We start from the raw sequence: 13,800 nt of genomic DNA, 5'->3' as shown, positions 1-13,800 counted from the left end.
TCAGTAACTGCACAGCCTGGTACTAAATGCTCCTCTTGTACCTTCTTTTGTCTGTGTGCATGAGACTGTCAAGGCAGCAATATTCACTCTCGCTTTTACTTCCCGTTGCCCTCCCAGAAGAAGCTTCAGTGGTTTTCTTTTCCTGCTTCCAGTGTGCAAGGCTGATATTCCCATGATGCTTTCAGTGGATTTGAGTCGGGACCGACCTATGAAGGTCAACAACTAGGAGAAATCTAAAGGTTGGAATTCAAGGTACATTTGAGCCCAGCACAGGCTGTGGGGAAAGGGAACAAGTACAAACCCCACAGTACCTTGTATTACCTGCTGCAGCTTGGGAAGGTGATGACTCCCACCTTCATCTATGCCTGCAGGAGCAAAACTACTGGCCTATATTACCTTTGTTTTGGTTTGGTTTTTTTTTTTTTTAATTTCATCTGATAAAATTTAGTGCACTTGATTCTTCCGGTTTTAAGGAGGCCGGTCAGTGCTCAGCAAGCCTCAGGTTATAGCATGGCGTTCAGCCTGGTCTTGCCAGCAGTGAGATACAGGCTTACCTGTAGCCATAGGACTAATCTAAGATTGCTAGGACTTGTCAGATGTGTAAAAGTAAAACTATGCTTTTTAAGAATTCATGGCTTGGCAATGAGGAAAGCTCTCCCACCTTTCAATATAAGTTTGTAGTACTGGTGAATCAGCTGAACGAGTTAGTGCAAAAAAGGCCTTTTGTCTCCCACATTTGAAATAATGCTCATTAACAATATGGATCAGCACCTTTCAGCTGACATTGGTGACTACTGGGGTTGACTGATAATGCATAAGCCTAAGGAGGTCACTTTGCTAGTTGCTGACTTGAGAGTATTGGACAGTCTCAATTTTCTTTACGTGGCACCTTTTGTTTTAGGAGTGTATTGCACAGACACTGAATATCTTTGGTAGAGTTCCTTATTGCCAGAGAATAGGTCCATCCTCCTTCACAATAAGATAATTGTGTTTTCTTTTCAATATATCAGGCTGGCAAAATAAAAACTTTTTAAAAAGTCTACTCCCAGAGGAGGGCAGCTGAGCTGCCAGCCACAGTTCTGCCTGCAAATTACTCCAGGACTGATTCTGCCACCTGTGCTCATACCAAATAGGAACACTGACAGTTTTGATGGAACTGCCTATGAAATTATTTCACACTGGTACTTTCCAGGTTGACCTTATGTTGAGCTCTGAGTTTCTGTCAATTCTGCCAGAAGAGCGGGCAGGAGGCCTTCACAATTGCACAACTTCTGCACTCAGGCAGGAGAATCCGTGCTGGATTTTCCAGCGTCAGAGAAGACTTTTATAAAAAGAGAAAACGGAATTTTCAGGCTTCCAGGTCTGACCAGCTCTTGAAATCCGGAACATTGACATTTATCAGAAACAAATAACTTATTTAAACTCTGCTTATCACTACCTGGGGTTTTGTAGCATTTTGAAATGCCTCTAAATAAGCAGTGTCTGACCACCACACAGAAAGATGGTTTTGCAAAAAGCAATTTCCAAGTAAAATGTCCAGCCTTTTATTTATATAACCCCCCATATAACTCTCCTGAAAAATAAAGACACTGACATATAACAAAATGGCATGACTCGTCACTGAATGTTGAATTCTTTGAGTGGTTCTGTCCTCGTATTTAAATCTATTAAAGTTTAACATAACAGCAGGCTAGCTGGCAGCCTTGGGAGCAATGGTAAGAAGGCATTCAGAAACATGCTTTGCAGGGATGTATATTGATGTGTCAAGGAAAGTACATTGATGGGCTTTACTTTTGTGGAAAAGAGAGAAAGGCAAGAATATAGATACTGATCCTTTTGTGTGACAGTTATGGTTACCTGGTGCCCTGCTACCCTGCCTGAGAGAGATATCTGCAGGGAACCTCTGTGAAGGATGAAAGTTTGAAACTAATGTTCCCAATTTACATAGGTATAGTGACATGTAACATTGTTTTCAAAGTGGATAAAAGTATCCACTAGGGCAGAAACAAAACCTGTAAAAAAAAATAAATAATTAATAGATTTATTTGGTTTTATAATGACAATAATATCTGATGTAGGCAAAAGTATTATTGCAAAAAATAATTCATTTAGCATTTATAAAGGGCTTTTTGCTCTTAATTTCTTTTATATAGTTTATGACTTGGCCAATACAGCAGAAAAAAATCTTATCATGAATGCAAACTTCTTAAGAAAACATTACTTCAGCTAATGCAGAGGGAGTTGACAAAGCTGCCAATGAAGCAGCCCTCCAGACAGAGGAGTCCAAGTCAGATGCCCTCCACAGCTTTGGTCAGTCAGGTCAAACATTGTAAGGGTACAGGGATCAAATTGCCAGTCAGTGTTCACGACAGACAAATGTGTTTCATTTTCTTTACCTTTGCAAGGATGCTACCTCCCACCACAATAATCACAGGGCAGGTAGTCCTCATAAAAAAAAAAAATCATGTTTACTTCTTGCATGTTTGCCTATGTGGAAAAAGCATCTGAAAAAGTAATTCTGAGTGCTGTTCTGGGAGGCAGAGCAGAGCTGCTGCAGCATAGTTTGAGTTAAGTCCTGAGGAGATGAAAATAGAAAGCCTGATTGCTGGTTGTCTCATCAGCCCTTGTGAAAAGCAGCTGACAGTGTTCATGTTTGGAAGAGGAGAGGAAATTGGAAATCCATTACATTTCTCCTGGTGTTTCAATCACAAGAATATATATGACTGTAGTTCACAAAATATAGGGAGGCTAAAATGCTTAAGCCACAATTCGGAGACATCCATTATCACAAATTAACAGAATAGTAAACCGGATAAAACAAAAATAGCTTTGATTCTTCAGATTTGGCCTGTGATAATGGGAAATAGGACTTCTGAAGCTAGATTGGGTAGCTCTGGGCTTTTTACCTTTCTGTCTGATTTTGTTTGTGATTGAATGCTGAAACTGGGATTTGGCATCATGAATGTCAGCTGCCAGACTGGTACTTGGACTGAGAGTAGCTTGCAGGATATCAGTGACCATTCTGGTTGTTATAAACACTCACTACGAAACCGTAACAAAAGCAGTTCTTTCTCTCCTAAGAGCAGACAGAGTGGTTTCTGGTTTGACTCCTACACGCTTGTCCCTCCCTCACTGTGACTTCACACTTTCAACCCCCTCACAGAGCTTCAGACCAACTGTTGCACGAGATACCTGGCACGTTTCAAGGCCAGACTGTCACACGAAACACTCGTGGGCACTCATCAGGGAAGGCAGTTTGGGTGATGGATATTGGGTCACCTCCTGAAATCTGCAGTAAAGACACAGAAAGATGGTTTCCCAAAAAGTGCTATGTATGGTGCTACTTGCTATTCAGCAGGATAAAAGAAGGAAAGTAGGTGGAAAGCACTCAATTCTGACAACAAAAGAATAGTATGCACTGCCTGTTTTTAAATGAGACTTCATTTTGCCATTGAATCAGCTATTGGTCTTGTGATTCTGCCACTGACATGCATACTGTCATCTGGACTTCAGTATCGTGCTGTTGCCCAGCATTACAAATGTCAATTTTTTTTTTTGACAGTGTCTTCTGGAACGCTATCCATTTATTTATATGGCACTAAGGATGCACAGTTCCCAGTGAATCCTTTTCCTCCTCTCACCTCCCCCCCCTTTTTTAATATATAAATAGCAAAAAGCAATATAGGCAGAAATTATAACAGTATCTTAGTCTCTGATAGTCCTCCCATGGCTGCTGGTAGGGCTGTACGGCCCCCTTAGGATACCTTTTAGCACAGCCAGCCTGCAGCTTCCAGGATGGCAGATGTCCCCTAAGAGACCAGAGGACTCCTTTTTGCTTCCTTGACATTGCTGAAAGTAGACCAAAGCTCCCATATGAACTTCCACACATACAAACTTTTTCCTCTGATTCTGGTGCCTTTTTTTCACGATTTGCTGCACACAAAACTTACCAGGTAGATTTAACAATTTGAGGAAGCTTAGAAGAGAACAAAAAAACATTTGGGGCCAAAAAGAGACAAAGAAACATTAGGTGACAACCTGTGTTCCAATTTAGGGGAACTTTTCCATCAGCTGCCCTCAAAGAACTTGAAATACACTTTCTCTTGCCTTTGCAGAATTGCTCTGCTTTGCCTTCAGAGTGAATGTGGCAAATTTCCAAGCCAGAGTTACAGGGAAGGGGAAATAAATCACTCTAATGTTTGGCTGGTAGGAATCCAAGCAGCAGAGAAACTACCTCCTTTCTAGAAAGTCTTGTAAAAAATGGCCCAATTTACTTAGTCTTTTTGACTCACTAATGTTTCTGCTTGAGTCTACAGTTTGCAAGCCATAAACATTGTGACAAATACTGAAGTAATCATGCAATTAAGACCCAATTACTTATGCTATAAGAATAACCTCTTGCTTGTTTTTCCCCCACATAAGAAGAAATAAATATTATGTCTTTTTTTCCACTCTGGTGATAGTTTGTGGCTTGAATTCTGTGAAGTCTAGAAAGTTTGCTTTTGTGGTTTTACCTTTGTAGGGTTATTTAGACCGTGGTCTGTTGTGTGAGGTAGTCAGGGGTGCGTAGTACATGGTACTTTTTACTCGCTGGCCTCAGCATATGGACAAGTGAGGAGCAGGGGGATGCAGAGAGGATGAACTGTGCCTTCTTGCCCTCTGCAAAACTCAAGGCAGTCCAGTGGGGCAGGGAGCAGGATGGACAAATTGAGGCTTTTGAACTCTGTGCACTCCTGTGGCAATTCAAGTGCAGCTGTCAGGCCAAGGCTGTGCCACACAGTTATCATTGAGCTATATTGGTACAAGGGCAGCAGCTGGGTAACCTGCACCACTGGCTGTGGGAAGAAGTGACCCAGCAGATGCTGCCAGGTTCAGCCTGGCAGAGACAGTCACTTTGGGATAGTACATCATGCCCACCCTTGTTCCGCAGCAGGTATCTTCAGCCATCACTGCCTCCCTCTCGTGACCTACTCCCTGCACCTCCCCTTGCTCTCCACTCTTATACCACGTATGAGATGCAACATGCATACACGTGTATCGCATGCTGATTGGCTATATGAAGATATTGGTCAGTGGGTTGTAAGCTCAGAAAACTTGGGCAGTTCGGCAGCAAGGTCTTGGCAAAGGGGGAAACAAAGAAGAAATCCTGGCTCAGAGGTGTCATGTAGTGCTGTGTTAAAGTATAGCTTTGTGAGTCCCCAGGCACAGGCTGAAAGGAATCTGTTGATCAGTCACTCAGTGGGCTGCCAGATGACCCATGTCTTAAATAGCTTCCTGTAACAGAGGCTTGGGTTGTGTGTCCCATATAGAAAGCATTCAGTATCTGGGCTTTCTTGTATTTTCACGGAGACCTGCCATTTTTTCCCAGGTGCCTACAGCACAGATGCAGCAGCTAATGTGAGAGAACCATGCAGCTGCTTAGTGTGATGGCTGAGGACCAAAGACTCACACATGCCCAATGCACAGTCACTTTGCACCTGTTTGACTAGGACTGTGACAGAGCTTGCTTCTTCAAATCTTGTCAATTTTCGATTGTGGAGTCCCAGGCACATCTATGCTGAGTGTCTCATAAATGCCCTCAGCTGGTATGGTCTGCACTCCGATGCTCTTCTCAAGGCTGTGTGTAAGAGACTCCTAACAAGGACCTGCTTCCAGTCTGTCTGGGGTTCAGGATGTCTGGAGTTCACTCTTTTGGGCGAACCAGAGACTTCTCTTTTCATGGTTAGCTGCATTTTTCCTCTTGAGCTTTTTGCCACTGAAAGTGCTTCATCTGTCTGCTTTTCACAGCAGCAGTGCCACTGATCTGATTCTGAGTGGATAGAGCTAGATCTGAGGTGCCAGAATAATCTGTTTCTCTCATGACATGCCCAGCATCTTAAAATTAAGCAATGGCCAATGTATATTTGCACTTAAATTAGACTGTAATAGCCCTGTTCTTTGGGGACCCTAATAAGAACTGGAGAATGACACTAAATCAATGGACTTCTTGTTAAAAGAACTAAACCAAAACTCAGATGCTAAGCTCAATGGACTTTGTTCAAACCTGTAAAAATAGACTTTACATGAAATAACGTTGTCGAGAAAGAGTTTTATCTTCAGGTTTTTGAAAGTATCTTTTACATGAATAAACAGAGAAGTAAAATAGAAAGGCATTGTTTGTTAAAAAAAAAAAAAAAGAAGAGAGGAAAAAAAGCATGTTATCACAAATCCCATGCAGTGCAAGAATAGCATGTGGTTTTCTTTTTAGTTTGGCCAACCTTATCAAGTATTCTTATTCTATTCTCTTCCAACACAATGCATTTCTCACTTTATGTTTTATTTGAATTACTCTTCTAGCTATAAGATCTGTGCATGCTGAGATCTCTTCTGCAAAACACCCAGGATTCTGGCTCAGTTTCCTTTCCATCAATATTAATCCTTTCAGTTTCCACCCCTTACAGGACAGCCTAAATAAGGCAGAATCTCTTCAGTAATAAAGACATCACACCGGAAGCTATGCCCAAAACCACCTTCCAGAGGGACAAGTATAAATCCTCATCATTCCCGATGGGTTAATGGGGACTCTGCATGAAATCAGTCAGACTGTTCATTACAAGTCTCCATCACTGTGCTTTCTTCTTTCCCTCTCTGCCTGAATTTTAGACTTACTTTTAGATTCCCCCTTAATCACTTGTTTCTGAGGGTGCTGGCCTGCTTTTAGCTGGTTGCTTTATCAAAACAAGCTTTCTGTCTTTGTGTAATAAGCGGGTTTTTCCCTCTTTTCAGTGATGGCTGGGCAGACAGAGATGAAGTTATTGAAGGTTACGAACCTGAAGCAAATGGAGGCATCACTATCAAACTGCAGTCTCCAGAGGTCTTGGCATTTGATGACTACTATCTGAAGCTACGTCTGGACACCAACACCCGCAACCCCTGGTTTCCTGAGTTCTGGCAGCACAGATTTCAATGTCGCATCCCGGGGCACCCACTAGAAAATCCCAACTTCCAGAAGAACTGCACTGGTAATTTGTCAGCTATTTTCCTGTGCTCTGGCAAAAAAATGTCTTTGGGTTTCTTTTTTTGTTGTTGTTTGTTTGGTTTGTTGTGGTTTTTTTAATGTATAAATCACCAGTGAAACATGCCAGCCCCAAATTGTATGTATATAAGTCTCAGCTCTGGTGGGAATATGTCTGGCACTGGTTGCACAGCCTCCTTTCAATTTAGATCTGCTCTGTTACAGAGTGATTTGTTCCTTTTCATGTTTTATGGCTATGCTGAGGCTGCCAAAAGTGTCCAAGTTTGTAATATAGTTTGTAAAAAATAAGCAACCATTAAGTTTTAACAAAAGCAGGAACAGATTTAAACTTCTTTCCTCAAAGTCAATTTTTTTCTGATAAGCTGAATAATAATCAGGAAATTCATAGAAAATATTACGGCAGAAAATAAATTCTAAGGAAAATTGATGAGTCTTAAAATTGGCCAGTCATCTGTTTCGCCCTTACTTTTCTTCACCCATTAAAACATTTACAGTTTGTTTTCACTATGGAGCACTTATAAAAAAAACACACTGTCCTACAAATAGAAGTAAAGCTCACCTCATAGCAAGAAAAGTGTATCTCTGCATAGATGAGTTTTTTCTTCCATGGCAGAATCTAAGAAAATAATTTAAATATTTCACTATGATTAAATTTATTAGGAACTTGAGTGAGAGAGGTGATCACTTTTCTGGAAATACTTGCTGAATAATTTTTTAAATATTTTGTTTGTAGTTAGTAAATTTTTGATTTCTAGTCAAAAAATGTGTACTCTGATAGTAAGGAAGTTAGTCCGTTAGCAACAAAACTAATGAAGCTTGACTTCCCCTGGATTTCTGTCCTATTCTTTACCTGTGCACCGCCTCGATCCTGTAGCAGTAATCTCAGTTGGTCTTCATGTGCTCCCTGAGCTGAATTCCTATAGTGTTTCTGGTTCTTCCCTTCTCCATCAGTAACACTTCCGAACAACAGCTTCCACATTACCTTTTGTTTCCCCCAGGTTCTCTTACTAACAGCTGAGACATATCATCAAATACTGTCATTGACTCAAAATTGGCCTGATGTACTGACTGGTAGCCAGGCTGGACCATCTGGGTACTGATGGGCTAATGGCAAGCCAGACGGGCTAAATAAATGTTGAGGTTATACTGATATTTTTTCCTCAAAGGAGTCATTAACTATGGACTCTACCAAAATCTTGATTTATGGTATATATATTTAATTGGTTTTGAGACTGCTTCAACTCAGGCAAAGGAGTTAATATAAACCCACATGGGCAGAAATTACTAAGGAGAAGGTGAATGACTGATGCACAGTGCAAGTGCATAGCCTTGTTTCTTAAGAAGCTTAAGATTGCAATTTTTTTGTTCATTCTATTCACAAAAATAGATTTCATGCTGATATTCTATAAAAAAGTCTCATTTTGAAGAATCTCAGCAGCTGTTGTATACACAGGTAATTTGTTATCCAGCCTCTGTTTGGTTATGAAACTAAAAACTTCAGTCTGAACCAGCACAGTCATTCTTAATCTGCTGCATCAAAGGCAAATGCCAGGTGGTGAAGTTCAAAATGGCCAAGATGGGATACTTCTGCACAGAATGTGCAGATCAGTTTACAGACAGTGGTTGCTGTAGACTAAACTTGAGCCAAAAGGCAGTGAAACAAATTCACAGAAGATAACCAATAAGGGCTGTTTCTTGGGGAAAAAAAATCCCACCCCAAACTGGCTCAGGACATTCTAAGGCTGAAGCCACCAGACACTGGAGAGGGTGCTGCAGAGGTGCTGTAACATGCCTGCCTTGGTCTTCTGTGCTTCTCAAGGTGTAAGGTATCAGAGACAGGAACCACTACATTCTGATAATACTAATGAAACATAAAAACATTTGTCTATATTGGTAGATTCTGACAGTTAATAGTCACAGTTCAGGCACTCGGACATCTTTCCTCTAAAAAGCTTTAAGTTTTTGCATGAAGCCTCAAAATGTACAATACTTTTTAGGCTTTGCTGAAAATCAGTCAGCTCTTAGATTTGGTGGTAACACTAACCCTCAGACTTGTCACACACAACTAAGAAGTTCATAAACATCTCAAATCACCAAAGGGAATCACCACAACATATCTATTCCCAATAATTGCATACCTAGAGAATCAAGAGACCTACATGTCCCCCGTAAGTCTGGGGGCAATAAAATATTGTATTTATTTTTATTTAACTGCACAGAGCTGACTGGTGACTGTCTGGCACCACCAGAGCTTTCTGCACATGTATCTTTATCTGACCTTTCTTCAGGGTTAACAATGTCACTTCAAATACTAACAGCTTCAAAGCTTGCTAGTGGAGCCTTTCTCTCCAAGTAGGTCTAACTATGATAGTGCCAAGAAACTGCTTTCTTTGCCTCTCACAGGTTTGGAAACAGGCCTTTTCACAAACTCTCTGTGAAAGAAAAAGGAGTCAGGAAGTCAGAATTGCTTCTTCCCTCCTTCACAAAGTAGATCCATGCACAAATTTGAAAGAGATAATCCATACTGCTCAATAAATAATAAGCACTAATATTTGAAATCCATTAAAAGTATCAATAGATGAAGTTCTGACTTCTTTGTGGTACTACAGATTTAATTACCGCTGCTACTACTGCTTCATTTCAGGAATATTATCAGTATTGAATAATGGTATCAAGCACCCTAACCCCTTTACATCTCAGATCTTTCGCTCTTACTTCACAGTATTCCATCAATATTCCTGTAACAAGATACATAAGGTCTCACGTTATGGGAAAAGCTAAGTCCCCTGTGGTCCCAGGAGTCCATGCACATTGTTAGCATGCATTGTGACTGTCTCTGGGTCCTGATCTGTTCTGTGTTCCAGAAGTGGAATTTTGCATAGACAGAAATTAAGTCAAAGGCAGTAGACTGCTGAAGTTCATCATTCCTGTCTGGAAAGTTAACATCTCAGGAAGCTACCTAATGAAAAAGAAAACCAAGTACAAAAATACTTGTGATATTTAGGGGATTAAGGTGTACTTGTATCTACCCAGCAGTGGGTTGCCTAGGAGCAGCCAGAAACAAAAAAAGAAAAGGTGATGCTGTTCTCCAACCACCTTATTAAAAGATTCAGAATACTTGGACCTATCCATTGTGAAAAGGAGATTAACTACAAATTTTGTATTTGAGAATCTTCAATTACTGCCTGCCCGATATAATTTGCTCATATACAACCTAATCACTTTACCGAATGATTTATTCAGAATTGCTACTGGAATGTAAAGTTCAATTTTTAGCATTCATGGATAGGCAAGGACTTCTCCTCAAGCAATTACAGCAGCTGCATTCACAATTTCTCACACCCTGTTACTGTTGAGTCAGCACTAGCTTAGCACTGCAGGCTCTCTACAAAGCAAGGGAAAGCCAGTTCCTAGAAATCCCCCTTCTCTGATGACAGGAATTACTGCTTGAATTCCCTCATTCAGTCCCTGAGAAGCCAGATGTTGTCCTTCAGGAATTCTCACGTTACACTGAGCTCTGAATGTACATGCGTATTTTTTGGGAAAAAAAGTCTTCCTAGTCTAAACACTACTGGAAGGAAACACGTCCAAGTGCGTTCTACTCTGTGAAGTCTGTGGGATGCCTAACATTTGGCCTTATTTTCAGAATAGTTTGTGGGAACGTACTAGGACTATATCATAGCAGCACAAATTCTTGGGAAGAGAAGGAGATCATCGAGAGTTTTGCAGCGACTGCTCTTTTGGATCATCCTTTCTTGCAAAAATTAAGCAACTTTTCCTACTTGGGTGGCAGCCAAATGAGTGGGAGCTATTTTTGACTCATTCTTTGCTAATGTTACAGACAAATGCCTCTCATAAGGGAATGCCTCTCTCCCTACTCCCCCCACCCCCTTCTCTCTCTCTCTGCTGTAGGAAATATTCTTCCTCAACACAACAGGATTCAAGCCTAGAAATTTTCTTATACGTAGATGTATTGGATCTGGCTCGGATGGAGTTCACTTTCTCCATAGCAGCCCTCATAGTGCAGTGTTTTGTATTTATAGTTAAAAAAGTGTTGAAAACACACCAGTGTGTTAGCCACTGCCGAGCAGTACTTGCAGAGCTCTGAGGCTCTCTCCCCCTCCTCTCCCTGCCCTCAAAGGCTGGGAGTGGGCAAGAGGTTGGGAGGGGACATAACCAGGACAGCTGGCTCAAACTGACCAAAGTTTCCACAGCATATGATGATGTGCTCAGCAATAAAAGCTAAAAGAAGGAGGGGGTGGGGGGCATTTCTCTTCTGAAGAAACTGCTACATACTGAGGCCCTACTTTCCAGGAAGTGCCTGGCCATACCCCTGTTGGAGGCAGAGAGTAAATGTTTCTGTTCTCCTTCACTTCCATGCATGGCCTTTTCTTTATTACACTGCATTTATCTTGACCCATGATTTTTTAGTTTTATTTTCTATCCCCCATCCAGCTGAGGAGAGGGAATGAGAGAGTGGATTGGTGGGTGCCTGCCTGCCAGCCCAGTTCAATGCACCACAGTAGAAAAGAGGTATTTGTATATGATCATTCTCCTGTACTTTCCTTGTTATCTAAGCAGGCCAAAACCACTTCCAGTATAGAATTGTTCTTAAGCTGTCCATGCCACTAAAGTACTTTCAATGTGTTTCATGTAGTAGCTACTCTCTTTAGGAAACAAAGCATGTCCTGCAACTCTGCATGGACCCCTGGCTCATTGTGAGCTTCAGAACTTCACATCATCCTTCATGCCCTTCAGATGAAATGTCAGAACAGAGCAGGCTGTTTTAACACTAACAGAAAAAAAGCTGTTTCTGAATTTGAGATGCTAAGAAGCTACCTAACTCAGGATGAACCTGCTAAGTTCCCTTAGCAGACAACCTCAGGCACTGCCCCAAGCAACAGTCACAACTTCTCTCAGTTCATCAGACAATTCAGCCTTTTCCACATTCTGGAGATCATACAGAGCTTGTATGCTGACAGCAAGATTAGGTGGTAGACTGTGTATGTCTGGCAACAGAGTTCAGATACCTTTCCAGCAGTTCTGTAGGATCTTTTTTCCTCCCTGATCTGATAGAAACAGCCTGGATGAAAGTGTTTCTCTCCCGACAAATCTACAGTGACAAATACTTCTCTGTTGGACTTGGTGAGTCTACGTAGGCCAGAATTAAATGCAAGTTAGACTTATGCAGAAATGTAGAACTCAGTACAGTGCAAACTCTCCTATGGAGGTCTAACTGCTCATTTACAGAATGCCTTATTCACCTCTTGGCAGATAATACAATCTCTGTAGCTTATGTAAACTGGGTGGGATGAGTAGTCCTCTGCACCACAAGAGACAGTTACGAAATTGGTTATGGAACTGATGCAAACATCAGATTATGCTCACAACAGTTCATCTGCTGGGACAAAAAAATACATTGGCAGGCAATCAGTGCAGATATTTTTCAACAGAGCGAAGTGGAACAAAGTGGGCAATTCATGATTCATTCATCAATTCAATTGATCTTTGAGGAGAAGGATTATTTCTCAGTGAACAGAGAGCTTTGATTGGAATTCAGGGAAAAAAGGAGAGTGTACCACCTTTGGAAGAAGGGGCAGGCAGCTCTGGAGGACTGTAAGCATGTCACAAGGTTATGCAAGGAGAAGATTAGATGTGAAAGCCCAGCTAGAACTTGGGCTGGCCGCTGCCATAAAAGATAACAAAAAATGTTTATACAAATGCATTAGAAACAAAAGGAGCGCCAAGGATAATCTTCATCCTTTATTGGATGTGGCGGGGAACATTGCCACAAGGGATGAGGAAAAGGCTGAGGTACTTAATGCTTTCTTTGCCTCGGTCTTTAACAGTAAGACGAGCTTCCCTCTGGGTACTCAGCCCCCTGTGCTGGAGAACGGGGATGAGGAGGAGCAGAATGAAGCCCCCACAGTCCAGGAGGAAACTGTTAGTGAACTGCTGCCCCACTTAGACATGCACCTGTCTATGGGCAGGATGGGATCCCCCTGAGGGTACTGAGGGAGCTGATGGAGGAGCTCGCCAAGCTGTTCTCCATCATTTATCAACAATTCTGGCAAACTGGGGAGGTCCCAGAAGACTGGAGGTTAGCAAATGTGATGCCCATCTACAAGAAGGGCAGGAAGGAGCATCTGGAGAGCTACAGGCCTCTAATATGCCAGGGAAGGTTATGGAGCAGATAGATCATCCTGAGTGCTGTCATGTGGCACATGCAGGACAACAGGGGATCAGGCCCAGCCAGCAAGGGTTTATGAAAGGCAGGTCCTGCCTAAAGAACCTGATCTGCTAGAACAAGATGACCCATCTAGTGGATGAGGGAAAGGCTGTGGATATTGTCTACCTGGACTTTAGTGCCACAACATTCTCCTGGGGAAGCTGGCTGCTCATGGCTGGGATGGCTGTACTCTGCGCTGGGTAAAAATCTGGCTGGACAGCTGAGCCCAAAGGGTGGTGGTGAATGGAGTTACATCCATGTGGTGGCCAGTCACAGGTGGTGTTCCCCAGGGCTCAGTATTGAGGCCATTTCTGTTTAACATCTTTATTGACAGTCTGGATGAGGGGATCGAGTGCACCCTCAGTAAGTTTGCAAATGACACCAAGCTGGGGAGGGGATCGTTGATCTTCCTGAGAGCAGGAGGGCTCTGCAGAGGGACCTGGACAGGCTGGATGGGCTGAGGCCAATTGTATGAGGTTCAACAGGGCTCAGTGCCGGGTCCTGCACCTGGGTCACACCAGCCCCACACAGCGCTACAGGCTGGGGCAGAGCGGCT

At 42.2% G+C, this 13,800-nt stretch overlaps 1 protein-coding gene across 2 annotated transcripts in view; it reads left to right on the top strand.

Annotated features, from left to right (window-relative positions):
* Positions 1-13,800, top strand: part of GRM1 (glutamate metabotropic receptor 1) — a 197,827-nt gene that overhangs the window by 116,720 nt on the left and 67,307 nt on the right. For both annotated transcript variants that reach the window (XM_005230207.3, XM_027796947.2), the window contains exon 3: positions 6,766-7,001. In XM_005230207.3, coding sequence (XP_005230264.1) covers positions 6,766-7,001 — 236 coding nt within the window. The remainder of the gene's footprint in view (positions 1-6,765; positions 7,002-13,800) is intronic.

Source organism: Falco peregrinus, chromosome 7 (genome assembly GCF_023634155.1).
Source record: "Falco peregrinus isolate bFalPer1 chromosome 7, bFalPer1.pri, whole genome shotgun sequence".
Classification (NCBI taxonomy): domain Eukaryota; kingdom Metazoa; phylum Chordata; class Aves; order Falconiformes; family Falconidae; genus Falco; species Falco peregrinus.
Note: the sequence above shows the minus strand (reverse complement) of the source record. Positions and strands in the feature narration are given on the sequence as shown.